This window comes from Bacillus rossius, chromosome 5, assembly GCF_032445375.1.
Source record: "Bacillus rossius redtenbacheri isolate Brsri chromosome 5, Brsri_v3, whole genome shotgun sequence".
Lineage (NCBI taxonomy): Eukaryota > Metazoa > Arthropoda > Insecta > Phasmatodea > Bacillidae > Bacillus > Bacillus rossius.
In genome coordinates, this window is record NC_086333.1 from 21241966 (window position 1) to 21259829 (window position 17864).

A 17864-nucleotide genomic window follows, 5' to 3' on the forward strand; every position below is an offset into this window, starting at 1 on the left:
TTTAGCAATACTCAGATATTGTGCGAGTGAAGCTAGTATATAATAAAACGGGAGGTACGATGCTGAAAATATAGCTTCATTTCTATGTATATTAAAGCACTTCGTTATAATATAAAACTTCGTCCTGTCACAACAGATACCATAGTTAAACAAAAACCTTAGCTAAACAAAAATAATAATTTTAGTAATAATTTTGAAGAACATGAAGTATAGTTTTGGCTCACAATACTACGTAAAATGTGAACTTCTGCAGTTTGCACTAAGAATATCAAATTTTCACCATTCAAATATGATTTTTCGTAAACAAGAAACAAAATTTCCTATAAATAACATTAAAAAAATGATAGTAGCAAATAGTTACGAATATATTTAATTTTTTTTATTGTTAAGAGTGTAGAATCGTTACATGTGTTATGCAATGAAAACGCCTTTAATCAACATTGAGGGTCCGAAAAGATCCTTCAACACCAAAAACGTCTTCGTAGTTCTTCGGTTTGCCTGTCCGCTTCTTCTCATCCACGCCGAACTGCTCGTCTGCGATGAACCACTCTCGGTAGCTCTCCACCTTCTTCCTCCACATTTCTGGAACGAACAAAACCACAAAAATAATATTTTTAAAATGGTTGGTTAGACAAACACAACATTAATGAATAAGTTTTTTTGTTAAAGACATAAAATAAATTATTTAAATTATGTATATACTCTCAAACCATTTAATTATTCTCGTAAAATTGGTGACAAAGTTACTCAGTTTGTTAACCAATTTTAAAGACAATGAATATTTCTTAACGAATTAATTATTGAATCACTCTCTAAATACCTATTTTAAAAATTTTACGCAAAAAAATAATTATATCATGTAGACCTATTTGATTAAAAATGGTTTTATGTTTAACTATGAACACCTGTCATATACGTTTCTTGTAAAGAACGAAAAAATATATTGTATATTTGGTACGGCACAGTTTACTTCTCCTAGCCTAATATTTTAATTTGTTATCGTATATGACATTCAAAATTAAATTTAAACGGAGTGCATAGTTTTTCCTAAAAGCGTTTGTTCTAAAGTCGTTTATCCTAAAAATTAGGACAAATGCTTGTAGTAAGATTAAAACATATTATTGTCTTACACTATAAGTTTCCGCTACCCAGTGATTTTCAAGAAAGAAGTTGGTAATGAAGTCATCTTTTCTAAAATCGTTTTTCATAAAGTCGTTTGTTCTTAAGTCGCTTTATATAACTTTAAGACACACTATTTTATAAAAAAACGACGCGTACTCAAAATAGCTGGAAGGATTTTAAAAGAACTTTTCACTACAATAAGTGTTCATGTTAATATTTTAAAACACGTGTAAATTATAATGAGAGCTTCGCCTACCTGTAGTTATTTGTCGCGTTCCGTCTAAATAATAACGGAGCGTATGTGCAAGCGTAAATACCAAGTACTCCCTCACACTTTTGTAGGTACCTTGTTACTGTGACACTTAACGACGTGGAAGTAAACTTCAATATTTACAAACATTTCTTTAAAAAAATCTAAAATCTCTTTTTCTTATTCTACTTTATTGAGAATTAGTTAAGTAAATAAATTTAATAAAAAAACATTAGCTGTGAATTACATGAAAAATACAGGATTTCAAAAGACTTTTTAAGTTTTTTTTTAACTTTTGGCACATGATAACAAAAATAACACTGAAAGAAAACCTGAGACTCCGCTAGTTACAGCTTGCGAGATAAAATTAATCAAAATTATAAATAAAGGGACATTTTTATTTGGTTTTTAAAATACTGGGGTCCCTACTATTAGTACATCCATTTGGTATTGAAGAAAACTATATCTCACGAAAAATTTAACGTAACTGGTTTTGCAAATTGACAAGTAAATGTTCATAGTATTTTGGCGGGTGTATATAAATGAACATCAATCTAGTGCAAAACGAATAAAAAGGCATAGTTTAATTGATTGAAAATGACAGCTGTACGCCACGTCTCTCCTACTTCATTGGCAGAGCCCTGCAGAGTTCAGGATGGCAGGAGCTAGGGCAGAGGCGCATCGCTGCGCAGTGCGGACAGCAAGTGGTCTGATACCAAGGTCGGGTGTTCATCATATTTTTTATGTGCGTTCGTTGTGATATAAAATACTATATCATCAGCCATAAATATTTAAGTCCAACAAAGTCATTCAATTTAACTTAAATATCAAGAGGACACTCATAGTCAAACGACAACATTTTAAGATTACTAATGTATATAGGCTCGATATCATGAAATAACTAAATTGATAGCCGCTTTGATTAACGTGAAAGAAAATACCGTTAGCATGAAAGAAACGTCCTTCAAATGTACATGTGTACACATCGTACAACTAACTCACAAATCTGCGCAATTTTTATTCATCCCTTTTACACGTTCTACTGTTCTACTGTAAAATACGTACACAGATGCATGTACTTACGGCGGGGAAACGCACACCAACTCGCCTCCAGGAACAGACAGCACAGGGAATATATTAGTCTTATAGTTAATTTATGAAATGCACACGAGGAGTTGTTGGCGCACAGCTCTCGGGCAATGCAGCTTGTGCATGCGGCGAGGACTCTGACAGCTCGCTCCACTGCATGACACATGCGTGACGGGTTTCTGTTGCTAATGTTGGCGAGACTCAGCTAACTGGCTGGGTTTTCCAATATATTCCTCTTCTCTCCCCCCCCCCCCCCCCTTGCGGTAATTATGAAGCCCATCACTGAGGGGGGCCGTTTGCTCTTGCAAAAATGCTGACTGTTAAACGGGTTGGTAAACATCAAAATCCAAACTATTTTTATGGAAAACCTTTTGTCTATTTAAAGTTTTCTCCTTATTGAAATCATACATGCCAACATATTGACAGTATACAACATACAAGTATTCTCTACAGAGATGAATTGTGTAGAATAAAGCCCTCGCGCAAAACTCCTAGAATTGGGGGAGGGGGGATTAATCAGGGGCCCACCTTGCGAATCCTGTCTCTCGATATGCTTATTCTGGGCGTGTTATTACTGCCGCTGAGACTGCTGCATGCTAGGTAAAGCAGACATGGGGCGTCTTAGGCATCAAATATCCATTACGTCGGCAATAATAAAATATATGCAATAGCTAATAGATTTTTTTAATAGCAATAGTAAAATATTTATGGTGTTTAAATTTAAATTGACATTTTACTTTGCGTAAAAGCAGCACAAATCTAAGGTAATTTGGAACGCCCTTTAAGATATTTTTTTTTAGAAAAGAGGCCCGCTATTATTTTTGATTAAAGAAGTTATTATTAATTTAATCGCCTAAGCTTAAAATACTACTACGGGAATATTTGTTAAATTCCAAATATGTAGTTTCTGATAATTTGGACAAATAAAATTTCTACAATTGATTTTAAAAGTTATTCAATACCTTTATTCGAAAAGATAGGCTTTAATATTTTGTAATATAAATTCTTAATCGAGTTTCCGTAACAACTCTTTATTCAACCTTTACCTGTCATACCATCCGTGGTTCCTTTAGTTCCTCCATATTCTTCTGGCAAGACATCCCTCGGTAGCTGTTCGTATAGAGACTCCCTGTTACTTCCGTGGACGAACAACTGATGAAAAATAAAATAAAAAATAACACATTTTTATATAAAGTATCATATTATAAGCAGCATTTACAAACTTAAACACTAGACAGTATAATTTGCTGTTACTTAATAGAGGAAGCTTCATAGGGTAAGCTTAAACACTGGGCGGTATAATCTGCTGTTACTTGATACAGGAAGCTTGATAGGGTAAGCTTAAAAATGTCATAACATTAAGAAATCTTCTCAAAGTATAATGTTATCTTAAACTATCTACTTCTTTTTTCAAAACTGAACATTATAAAATAAATATAAATGTACGTGATTATTGATACCAAAGATTATTCGTTGTTCACATATATGCTTTCTAATTTTAAATGTACCTAAATGTATTAAAAATAATCAGAAATGTATTATTGATACAGTTAATTCTCTAATATAGCCTCAAATGTACTGTCAAGCATGTTAGAAAAACTGGTATTTGAACGCTTTCTCAGTTATAAATAATAAATCTCTACTGGGTAGAATGCTAAATATTAATTCTGTTATACAACACAGAATTTTTAACAGCAAGGTAAAGTTGCCACCAAGAAAATACTCTATATTTATAGTGAATTAACAATAGTGATTTTTATTAATTTTGCTGGTTGATACAATTTCAAAACACCTGCACTCCACTCGTCACCTGCATCCCGCATTTGAATTTCACGACGTGGCGATGCAATACCGCGTTCTATCAGCCAATGGAGTGTTGCATTATGCGTGCAAATTTCAAATTTGAGCATCATTGTTTTCGCCTGAAAATTTACACGGTTGTGTTTCCGGACATATGTGCCTTAACAAAAATAATTTTCTTGATATTCTTTACACGCGTTAAACAATTTTATAACATACAAAATTCAGAATAATTAATAGCTCCAAAAATGCAGACCAATATGTTATTATTTTTTAAAATATTTATCTTCTATGTGAACAGCCTGTAGATAGCACAACCTTTAAAGACGTATGAGTTGAATTCACATCAAGTAAATTGGTGCGAGGGTTGAGGGTGTGGAACTGGAGCCGATTTCTGCCAAACTGGATTGTAACGTCACGGCCGCCATCTTTATATCAAATTTACTCAAAATTACTCAAAAAGGACTCAAAATACCCAAAACTTTCTATAAGTTTTCCTATTTTGAGGAAAAATTCCCATTTTGAAAGAAAATTTTCCAATTTATTCTGAAAAATGTCGACGGCTTGAAAATTCTTTAAAGCTAGTTACCAGCTTCCCTAAGCCGCTGAGATCAGGACTTTGACCTCGGCTGCAATCATTGCATTTTTCGTAACGGCCGCCATATTAAAAGTAAATAATTTTTATGTTAGAAAATCGGGAAAAAATTTTAAATTACAAAAATCTTTATGTAATATTATTTTAACATAAAAAAATTCCGCCAATTTTAAATTAGTCCACCATATTAAGATCTCTTATTTATATCTTAATTAGTTAGAATTTTTTTTAAATTTAAAAACAAATTTAATTAATACAAATTTTATTTTAAAATGCACTTACGTAGTGGAGTTTGGAGTCCTCGGTTCAAACCCGACGAGGTCATTCGATTAAAAATGGCAACGGACACTTCCTCCACAGAAGCCACCGGCAGACTGACCTCACCACTAATGCCAAGGCAGATATTACGTCAGCCAGTATGACGTCATGGTGGCCATCATTTTTGCATTTGGTGGAGGCCGCCATCTTGGATCTGACATATTGTTTTTGTCTGCTAGTGGGCGCTACCACCGTATTAGTGTAATTTTAACCAGCTGGAGAGCTGTAACCATTTTTTACTGTGACTTCCGCCATCTTGACAATTGGCTGCCACCTTGGAAATTCGAAATTTTTAAGCTATAAATTCGGAAATAATCCCAAAAATCTTTTAAAAAATCGTTCTTTTAAATAATAATAAATTATATCACGTCAGTTTGATTCATGATGATACAAAACAATAATTTAATTAAATTACCAAACAAATTACGGGTTCGACAAATGAACCAACATCTTTACAAATAAAAATTTATTCTATAAATTCTACTCTACTACAGGAATACTTGCGAATGTAAGTAATCCAATAAATTTTTAGTTCTGCATTGATTTTAACAGGATAATTCATAGCTATAATCGGTTTACTGAAGACAGAGACCAGCCAGATCCTTTACTGACATAGTCTTCCTCTTCACGACAGAGTTTCATGATACCATGTTTAAAAGACTCTTCCGCGACGTGTGATAGGTAAAAAAAAACAGTATTGAAAGCGCGCTTATTTTCTTGATACTCAAACGGATATGGTTTGCCATATACACAATCCAGCTACAAGTAATATTTAAACCGTGAATACGTTGCTACTTCATTATTAAACTGATTAATAATATTCGGCTTGATATCGACATGAAAAGTACATATGTCTTTCGCCCCACTAAGTTTATTTAAATAAAAGTAGTTTACCAACGATCCACGAAACGCAGATTTCGACAAGTGAAATCCATTATCATTCACCTGTAAAGCACCGAGCAGAGTCTTGGGTTTAGTTTCATGTCAAGGCGTCTTCGCAATCGATAGCTTACCATCTGTTTGTGTGTTTGTACGCATACGAGTCTCCAACTGTAACCGATGGGTTCAAATGTCTGCAGGTAGTTCAACAGTAGACACATGTACTTAAACCTTTACAGTTTTTCGCGTGTCATCTAAAACTGTCAATACGTGTGAACAAAACATGACTCTTAAAGCTGCGAAACTTCATACGAAATGGATTCTTAGTACATTTACTTCTCTCATGTTTTTGTGCATTATGGGCAAATGCGAACGACATATCGCAGTAGCCGCAAGTATGTATGGTTGACGAAGACGAACCTATCAGACACAAACCATATTCTGATGTTATTGCAGTTGTACCAATTCCCGGTGTAATTCTAATGCACATAGATATAGATGTTACAGCGGAATCTTTACTTTCTGCCGTGCATCACGACATCTGCATGTCTTCAAGTACATTTGTATATAATCTTTTCTGGCAAACTGTTTATGACATTTCTCACAGCCAAACATTTTGCGAGGAGGATTCTTGGTGTATTCTCTCTTCTCGTGTTAACAAGCATTACCGTGTTTCGAGAATATCTTGTTACAGTAACGGCATCGATGTTCGTTAGTTGTTGGCGAATCACCAAACTTTAAAGTCTCCTTCGCTGGTGAAACATCACTCATTAAGGTTTCCTCTGCAGCCAGCACTGCATGCAGTGGAGTCTCTTCTGCTGGCGGAACCATACCTGTTGAAGTCTCCTCTAATGTCGTAGGTGACGTTGATACACAATCCATCGAGTTCTTCGTTGCCATCGGCGTCGCTGCCTCCAGGTTCTGCGCTGCTGGTAGTAAACTGTCCATCAAGTTCTTCGCGGTTGTAGTCGACGATGCCAACAGGATCTGCGTCCAATCGTCGTCGCTACCGTCGAGGTTCCCATTGACGATGGTACAACTTCCATCGAGTTCGACTTCAAAGTTGTCATCAAGTTATTAAAAATAGACAAATACCGGACTTATGTATCAGAATAGTCAAGCTAGGGGAGCCTCACACCATCGGAGCCAGAAACAAACTTAAAGTTCTGCCGTTTAGGATTCGCTTATAAACCTGAGACCTGTCTACAAAAAATGATAGTCAAACAAGAACCATACACTATAATAAACGAGTAAGAATATATTCAAAAAGAAAAAAAAACATTCATCGAAGAGGGAGCATATTTGATAAAAATAAAGAACAACTGGAAGCACATTAGACATAAATGAAAACTATTCGCCAAAAAGGGAAGCACGTTCGACCAAAAGGAAGCATATTTGGAAGCACATTCAACAAAAAGGAATCACATTCGGAAGCACGTTCGACAAAAAGGAAGGACATTTTGGAAGAACATTCGAAAAATAGAGAACACATCCGGCAAAAGATAAGGACACACATTACACACACTGTACACGCTGTTATGGTAGGAAATACCTACCTAACGAGAATTCCCTAAAAGGCAGGACAACAGCAATACACGGAAGTCTAAGAGGTTGTATAACTCCTAGGCCCCAGGAAACCCGGGATTCGCAGGCAGAGGCGACCCGAGGCTCACAGGCAGTGAGCGCTGATTGGATCTTGATGACGTCACTTCGGGGTTGCGCTGATTGGCACTTGATGATGTCACTCAGGGCTCACCGGGTATAAATACGGGGTTGTTAGCAAGCAGCAAGCAGAATGTGCCTGGCTACTAGCCAGAGGCTTCGGCTTACATCATTGCTCCGAAGAAGACTACAAATCATCACGCTGCCGCCATCGCCCACGACGTCCGCAACTTCGCAGCACCACGACGCTGCTGACTTAGAAAAAATCCACACCCGGGGCAGAAGGGATCGCTGCTCCGCCACGAGAGACAGTCACTCTACATCCAGAGGTCCCAACCGGACTCTGCCTGCGGCGGCCGCACCGTCACCTCCGGAGTCTATCACCTCCGTCCGAAGCCGAGGTGGGACTTAGCCGAATTCCAACAAGGCCGTAAGTGGAACATTAACTTTTTCACTCTGGATCGGGACTTAACCGCAGACGACATACCACGAAGAAACGGACTTAACCTCAGACGCCACGACAAAACAAAACTCGCCACCAATACTCGCCAGGAGCGAGTAGGAACTCGCTCGGCGAGTAATTTTGAGGAAAGCTGCTAATCAAATTTGACGTCCTCAGGGGTGGGCGTATACCCCCTGAAGGTAAATAGTGAGGGGAGCAGACTTTTATTAGGGACACTCGCTCAGCGAGTGGCGAAGGAGCGAGTCGGCGCAACGAGAGTGGAGGTCGACATCTACGTCGTCCGCATAGGGTAACGAGGATTTATAGGCATCGTTGGCGAACTTACCCGGAATTGACTTTGTACATAGAGCAGTTAACCAATAGAGACCGGACTGAGACGCCGGAAATCCGGAACTAGGAATAAAGACTACAAGTTGGCCGCACCTCAATAAAGTGTAGGCGAAAACTCCACTAGGTGTCTGATTTAAATGTTTGTTATATAAATAGAGGGCGGACCCAAACTCGCGGTGTAGGTTAATAGTGTAAGTGTAAGTCAAGTATATATTCTGAATTGTGTGTAAGATAAATTTCTTGTAATTTAACATAAAGTTATAAGTCTAATTTTGCAACATAGTTTTTGGAAGTATCAGTAAAATAATTTAAAGAATATTTTAATACAAAAGTTACATTGTTTGTTCCCATTGCTATCATTATCTCTAAACGTATCTGTCAGGGTTATTATTCGTTCTGTGTTGATACTCGTTGCATGGAATTAAAAGTGTGTAATTTGTGTTCACAGACACCGTCAGCCATTTGCTGTTAACCGACTTAAGCTATTGAAGCAAACGGCAACGTATAAATATCAAGTTTGCATGTTTCTCGTGTGTTATGTTATAACCAATAAAAGCGTCTTGTACACAAAACTGTTTGTTTTCCTCGCAAGATAAAATCCCACCCTATCTCTCTTGGCAACTCTTCTCGAGTCGCTGCAGGAGATAACAACGCAATGGACACACTGTACACACATTACATACACAGGACATGCAATTTACACATAGTACACACTGATCACGCAGTGAACATGCAACGAACACGCAATACACACTATTAAAACTCTGGACAAGCAATGGACACACATTACACACACAGAATACTCAATAAACATGCAACAAACATGCAATACACATACAGGTCACGCAATTTACACGCAACGATCACACAATACACACAAAGGACGAGTAATGATCACACAATACACACACTGAACATGCATTTGAAAGAATGGAAGCCCATTTGTACGAAAAATCAACTTGGTATGATACATTCTCGCCAAAGAAATACCATCTTATCTTAGGGATACGTTATCACCCAGGGATATGATCTCGCCAGAGGGATACGATTAGTCAATGACTACAAAAGACATTGGCTCCACAAATCTTTGACTCCAACAGTCTTTGGCTCCAAAATTTATTGGATCCAAAAGTCATTGGCTCGAAAAGTCGTTGGCTCCAAAAGTCATCGGCTCCAGCTCTCATAGGCCTAACAGCTCCAGCAACATTTACAACAAGGTGACTTGGCTACGAATCTAAAAGACTACGAGTCTATGAGGCTTCAATTAGCTATAGACTACAAGGCTACATAGAATCAAGATACGAGACGACAAAAATATATGCTTCTTGACTACAAAGCTACAAGTCTATGATACTACCAGGTTGCAAGGCAACGATGCAACAAGTTTACAAAGGCTACGAGACTTCGAAGCTACAGGACTACAATGCTACATGTCTCAAGGCTACAAGGCTCCAAGGCTCCAAGGCTCCAAGGCTCCAAGTCTATGAGTCTAAAGGAATACAAGACTACAAGACTAAGAGGATACGAGAATACGAGTCTACAAAGCTGCAACTAGCTACACTAGCTCCATTCAGCAGCGAGGGTTAATTCATCTCATGCGAAAAACTTGTTGCAAGTAGTTCCAATTCATGAATCAATTGGCACCACATGCTGTGTTGTACAGGCAGATTTTGTACATGCGGGATGCTCACTCACGATCTCGAGAGAATGAGGGCTTCGCTAGAGCTCATGGAGAAGGAAATTCGTCTCATTTGTCAATGTTTCTCAGCTGTCTCAATTCATAGTAATCGACTAAGTAAAAAATCTCTTAAAAGTATATACAGTAGAATCCCGCTAATCCGAACTAATTGGGACCGAACCCTGTTCGGATTAGGCGGAATTTTGTCATATAATGCCATATATTGTCTTTTTGAGGCGTATTTAGTGTTTGATATGTCAAATATGTATGAAAGGTCAGACGAAAAATATACCTTTATTATTTAGGGTACATATTTAGTATCATATAATATTTTTAATTACTCACATAGCCTAAACTGCAATTTCAAATATTCCGAGTTTAACAAATCCAACAGCCTACATTATGTGACAACATTAGGTCTAAATGAAGGGCGGTTCGTGAGTGTGTATTAGCGGAAAGGCAGTGACCTTCAACCAGAGTAAACAAAGCCCCCATTCTCCTTCCCGCATAGACTGACGTATTCCTCTCCTCTTCCATTCCCAACTATGATGATTCAGACAGTCAGTGCGTCACATGCTACTGCTGTGTCACCTGCTACTGCGCACTTGCCCCGTTTTGTGAGCCATTGTGAGCGGTGTGTTGTGTGGTTTTTTACATTCTGTGCTTGTGCCTGCTGTTGGTCATCATGACAAGCAAGCGTAAACATAACTCGTGTACATTAAAAGAAAAACTGGAAATGCCGAAAAGACTTGACAAAGGTGAAAGTGCCACTCTGTTATCGAAAGAATTCGGTGTCGGCAAAGCAACCATTTCCGATTGGAAAAAGAACAGAGGTAAAATTGAGCTGTTTTGTACTACCACAAGTGAAAAAATTATTGAAAAACGTAGCAAAACGACAGTGTCTTCTTAAGAAAAATTGGACGAAGCATTTTTCTTATGGTTTACCCAAGAAAGACAAAAAGGAATCCATATCACTGGCTCTCTGATTCAAGAAAAAGCACTTCAACTGAACAAGCTCATGGATGGTGACGCATCATTTATGGCTAGTTGCGGTTTCTTAGACCGATGGAAGAAACGACATGGAATCAGGCAGCTTACAATAACTAGGGAGAAACTGTCAGCGAACAACGAAGCAGCTATTGAATACCTTGAGGAGTTCAAATATATCATTTCTTCCTACTCGCCACAGCAAGTTTATAACGCGGATGAGACAGGACTTAACTTTAAAGCATTGCCTACCAAAAGTCTCGCATCACAAGAGTAACAATCTGCACCAGGGTTTAAAATGGATAAACAACGCTTTACTGTGTTAACCTGCTGTAACGCTTCTGCCACAAATAAGCTTCCGCTGATGGTTATATGAATATCGGCATAACCATGCTGTTTTAAAAATATGAACATGAACACTCTCCCTGTATTTTACAGAGACCAAAAGAAAGCTTGGATGGATCGTGTCTTGTTCCAAGACTGGTTTTAAAATCAATTTGTGCAAAATTAAAGGCTTTTAAAAAAGAAAATCGATTGCCTCCGAGTGCTTTGTTACTCATAGACAATGCCCTGTAACATCCTGAAAAAAAGCAACTTGTTTGCGGTGATATCAAAGCCATTTTTTCCCACCAAACGTCACTTCAATTTTGCAGCCAATGGACCAAGGAGTTTTGCAGGCTTTCAAACAGAATTACAGAAAAATGCTTCTTCGTAGCCTGCTTGAAGAGAATGAAGAACTGACAATCTTGCATAAACTCAAGAAAATCACCTTCAAAGATGTCATTTACTGGGTACCAAAAGCTTGCGAGAAAACACAAAAGGAATCTTTATAGAAATCATGGAATAATCTCTGGCCTGATTTAGAGTTTGTACAAACGGTCTTCCCCCGGCAAAAGAAAAGTTTAAATTCTTCAACTAGTGAAAAAAATTGTACCAGGTTGCGAAAATGCAGAAGAGTGCGTTGAAAAGTGGACGGCCATTGACGACTGTGGCCACGAGGAATACACACATGAAGATATCGTAGCAGCTGTGCAGGAAACATCAACTGATCTCGATGCAGACGACGATGAGGAGGAAGGGAACGCGCCGACTGATGTTGTTTCTCACACTGCCGCAGCCAGTGCCCTAGATCTGGCTTTGCGCTACGTCGAGCAACATGCCGATGCAACCCCAACAGATGTTATGTTTATGCGGCGTTGGCGAAACATTGCATCTTCAAGCCGATTTAGTGTATTGCGTCAAAGGAAGATTACTGACTTTACCTCTTAGATAATGGTTTGCTTTTTTTCGTTTTTTTTTTTGTGTTAATCCGGTACAGAACATAAATTTTATATAAGATATGTAAGAAAATTAAAAAGTGTTCAATACGTACGTATGTATTTAATTACTATATACGTAATTAAATAATTAAAATAATAAAAAATTGAAAAAGAAATACAAAAACAGCTTTTGCCAGCGTGTGAACTTTTCCTTTGTTGGTCAAGGATAGAGTTATAGCAAAAGCCAGAATTATTTACAAAGGTGAAGTTCGCGTGCTTACTGATGAAATACTTGAAGACATTTCGACTCCTCGCTTAGTTTGAAGACTCAGATGCGAACAAGTACACAAGGAGATGTTTCGCAACCGATTGTAATGGCATCTAGACATGACTCTAAACACATGACTGTGCTCGGTGCATTACAAGTAAATGATAACGGATTCCATTTGGCAAAATCTGCATTTCGTAAGATGTTGAAAGACTACTTTTATCTAAAAACATTTAGTGTGTCGAAAGACATTTGTACTTTTATTGACGATATTAATAAGAACATTATTAGTCAGTTTTATGAAATTTCAAGATGGTGGTTGGTATGTCATCATCGGCTTACTAGCGGCAGCTAGGAGTGGAACATAAACTTATTTTAGGACTTTCCACCATATTCATTGAAATTATTATTATTTTTTTCATATATTTAATTTTGCTTGCATCCATCAAGTATCGTGAAAAAATGGAACTGATCGAATAAATTAGTATATTTCTTGCAGTTAATTTAATGAATTTTGAAATTTTCCCCTAATTTATAGCTAAATAATTACGAATTTCCAAGATAGCATCTAAATTTCAAGAATACGCACACCACAGTAATAACAAATGATTACTGCACTATAGCAGAAAATAATTAAAATAATTTGGCGACAGCGTATGGCTACCGTGAAGGAAGGATCTGTCGTAATTTTTTTTTATTTTGCCCGCTACTGTTTCAAACCGACTACTCCATGATGTAAGTTTTTTTTGATTGAAATTATATTAAATTTTAATGTTAAATTTTTTTTAAAAAAATTTTTTGATAATAATTAAGGATTTTCAAGGTAGCGGTCGTAACAAAAATTCAAAAGGTGGTAGAATCCAAAATGGTGGCTGTAACTAAATGTGCAACCATGTAGTCACACACATCCAAGATGGTGTGCGTAACAAAACATGGAACGTTTCTAGAATCCTAGATGGCGACCATAACGAAATGTGCAACGGTTATGTCTTAATTTAAGACGGCGGAATTTTTATTTAAATTTAGTTTTTTTTATAAATTTAAAGATTTTTCCTGATTTTATAGCATCAAAATTACCGATTTTCAAGGTGGTGACCGTGATGTCATTATCCAAGATCGCGAAGTGTTTTTTTTTTTAAATTTTTATTAGTTATTTTTTTATAAATTTTAAATTTTCATTTGATTACATACTATAAATAATACGGGTTTTCAAGATGGCAGCTGTAACGATTATTGCGAAGGTTACGTCATATTAAAGATGGCAGCCTTGGCATCCTAATTATCAAGGTCATGCATGACCTCAGTGGCTTATGCGGCTTGCTTTTAGGACTATTAGGCTGCTTTTAGGAATTTTCAAGCCATTGGCATTTTTGAGGACTAAAACGGAAAGTATTTCATTAAAACGGGAATTTTTATTTTAAAGTAGAATTTTTTTTTTCAATTTTTTGTCAGAATTAGTTTCAAAAACACTGGACTTTTTTTTTTGGGTGGGGGGGGGGGGGGGTTTTGAGGATTTTCGGCATATTTTGGCAAATTTTGAAGGTCAAGTTCCAAGGTCAATGTCAAGGTCATCCAAGTTTGCCGCCATGACGTCACAATCCTAGATGGTGGTCGGCACCAAGCACCACAGCCTGCAGCCTGGCACAGGACCGGTTATTGTTCACTACTGCTTTGCTTTCAATTTTAACCTTTAGCTCTGTATATCGAATGATTCGATAGTGACATTGCTGCTCCGGTAGCGAATTCTAGAAACGTTTGAGGAACTACATGTGTTTCACGTTCAGAAATTGAGTGATTGATATTGAATACTTATACATATTATTGAAAACATTTATTTATTATGAATATTAGTGATAGAAATTGCATTTATAAATTATATGTTTTTTTTTCAATTGTATTAATATAAGTGAGGTGATGTCACTCTATGGTATGATTTAGTTTTAATTTAAATTATATTATATAAGATTTAAAAAAAATAATGAATAATGAAAACATGAAATTAGAATTAACATACAACATTTTTAATTTTTTTTTAAATTTTGATTATTTTACTAAAATAAAAAATTAATTTTATTAACATATTTATATATAGTTGAATAGTTAGTATTTATTTAATTAAGGTTTACATAAAAAGTATAACTTCTAACGCGCATACATAAGTACACACAATTTTTATTGTCTAGCATTTTAATGAGATATATATTGGTTTAAAAAAATAGGTTGTCTGTAAAGTCTATTTACGGACGATAGTTTAACGTGACAACGTCATAACAAAACATTGATGAAATGATTGATCCAGAAGAAAAGGAAATATCATTTTCGGCCTGCAACTGAGCCGTAAAAGGTTTTTGCAACCAAACCATTTAGGGATAAAAATATTATATTCTTTGAGGAAGAATTTTTTTTAAATTTTTCTATATTTTGTATGATGAAATCTAACTCTGCATACTTTTATGAATAAAATTGAATCATTTTTATTGAATTTTCACTATTTTGTATGGATACAAAGAAGGAGTGAAATGAAATATACAATTTAATTAATAAATTTACTTTTACTTGCATTCATTAATTCAAATATATTTATTACTTTTGAAGTGTTGTGCGCGCCGTTTATATATTTACAAGGACAAAAAAAAATTTCAGGCGCCGGGATTTGATCTTTCAACCTATCGGTTGATAGACAGCGTGGCTAACCGCACAGCCACGAGGCCAAATTGGAACCCAATGTTTCAGAATGATGTTATAAATTAAAAATATTCCACGCACGATATTTGTTTGAATTTCTTTAACTAGAATATTCTCTGTTGGACTCAAAATATTTACACGCTCGTGGGCTCGTAACTATAATACGGTGTGTGAATTAGTTGATCAAATAATAACTCATGACAAATAATTACCAATGTCAAACTAAAGCGTGAAAAGTATCATACCAGCAATAAATATTTAGTTACACAGCTAAAACAATACTCATACATCACTGTTTAAATATACTGATTTACACTAGTAATTAAAATAATACGTACTTGTAAGAACGCCATTTCCTTGCGAATATACTCCCGTGGCGCGGTGCACAACAATAACCTCGAACCAGTACGCCGCCACGTGCCGGCCGAGTTCTCTGTACCGTCCACAACATACCAGAGAGATGCCACGCATGCGTAAACACATCCGTAGTGGGACATCCGTAGTGGGAAATCCGTAGTGGGACAATTTTTCGTGCGTGCAGCCAGTGTTCATCGATTTATTAGACGTTGTCACGTCAAAATCCTTTTTGCTGTAACCAAATCTGAATTGCTTTTAATTGTTTAGTTTTGCACTTTAAAATGGATTAACTAACATAGTGTCCTAGGTTAATTTTAATATTTTTAAATTTTGATGTGACAACGTCTAATAAATCGATGAACGCTGGCTGCACGCACGAAAAATCTTCCCACTACGGATGTCCCACTACGGATGTGTCCTGTTTACGCATGCGTGGCATCTCTCTGGTATGTTGCGGACGGTACAGAGAACTCGGCCGGCACGTGGTGGCGTACTGCTCAGGTTTCACCCCGCCATGCTGCAGGGATAGGCGGGTCGCGCCGGTTGGATCACGCCTGCGCATGTCGCCACACACGGCTTGGGGCAGACGACAACATAGCGGGGTTCGAGGTTATTGTTGTGCACCACGCCACGGGAGTATATTCGCAAGGAAATGGCATTCTTACAAGTACGTATTATTTTAATTACTAGTGTAAACCAGTATATTTAAACAGTGTTGTATGAATATTGTTTTAGCTGTGTAACTAAATATTTATTGCTGGTATGATACTTTTCACGCTTTAGTTTGACATTGGTAATTATTTGTCATGAGTTATTATTTGTCATGAGTTATTTTTTGATCAACTAAATCACACACCGTATTATAGTTATGAGCCCACGAGCGTGTAAATATTTCGAGTCCAACAGAGAATATGCTAGTTAAAAGAAATTCAAACAAATATCGTGCGTGGAATATTATTAATTTATACCATCTGTTACAGATATTTTCAAAGTGATACCGTGGCCGTGTGGTTAGCATCGCTGACTAGGTTGTCGGATCAAATCCCGGCGGCTGAAATTTCTTTTTGTACTTAAAAAATAAATACGGCGCGCACGACACTTCAAAAGTAATAAACATATTTGAATTAATGAATGCAAATAAAAGTACATTTAATAATTATATTGTATATTTCATTTCACTCCTTCTTTGTATCTATACAAAATAGTGATAATTCAATAAAAATGATTCATATTTATTCATAAAAGTATGCAGAGGTAGATTTCATCATACAAAAGATAGAAAAATTTTCAAAAAATTTCTTCCTCAAAGAATATAATATTTTTAATGCATAAATGGTTTGGTTGCAAAAACCTATTACGGCTCAGTCTCAGGCCGAATATGATATTTCCTTTTCTTCTGGATCAATCATTTCATCAATGTTTTGTTATGACGTTGTCACGTTAAACTATCGTCCGTAAACCGGCTTTACAGACAACCAATTTTTTGTGAAAAGTTTGTGATAATCCGAGCCGGGTTTTCAGCTCGTGTGACTCACCCGCGAGTCAGAGAGAACCTGCACTTACCGTTATTATAAACATTCTAGTGTTTAAGTTAGTCAAAGACCTCATCCATAAAATTTTTGATCAAAATCCATTAAGTAAATATTGATTGATTCCAGAACAAAAAGACAAAAAAACAAACAAAAGGAAACAAACAAAAAATGTAACAGTTATTTTTTTTTTCGTTTTGAATGAATGGCTTTTGGCAAGTTCTAATATTTTTTTCATAATTTTATCCAATTTACAGACTTTGTAATAATAATGGTTTTATTATTAGTGTAGCAGTTTAATGTGATATTTTATAGCCTTAAACCAATAAGCAAATGATCAAACCGACCTTAAAAAACCAAATGAAAAACGAAAATAGCTGTAGTTTAGTTCACAGAAATGATAAAATTACAGCAATATGAAGGTGACTAATATATATAGGTACAACATTTGTTCGTTGTTGCGTAACTTTATGTTTAGTTACTTCCAGCTAGCTCGGTGGTGACATAGATACTACCACACTCACATTGTAGAAGTTTTGGGGTTTTTTCCTAGTCAACTGCAGTGAGATTGCTTTATTTAAGTTGTTCTTTAC

General features: G+C 36.3%; 1 protein-coding gene across 4 annotated transcripts in view; it reads right to left on the reverse strand.

Annotated features, from left to right (window-relative positions):
* Positions 1 to 357: 357 nt before the first annotated feature.
* LOC134531634 (alpha-tocopherol transfer protein-like) overlaps positions 358 to 17864 on the reverse strand; it is a 288390-nt gene continuing 270883 nt past the window's right edge. For all 4 annotated transcript variants that reach the window (XM_063367396.1, XM_063367392.1, XM_063367395.1 and 1 more), the window contains 2 exons: positions 3508 to 3613; positions 358 to 582 (listed from right to left, as the gene is read on the reverse strand). In XM_063367396.1, the coding sequence (XP_063223466.1) occupies positions 431 to 582; positions 3508 to 3613 (258 nt within the window). In that variant the 3' untranslated portion in view covers positions 358 to 430. The remainder of the gene's footprint in view (positions 583 to 3507; positions 3614 to 17864) is intronic.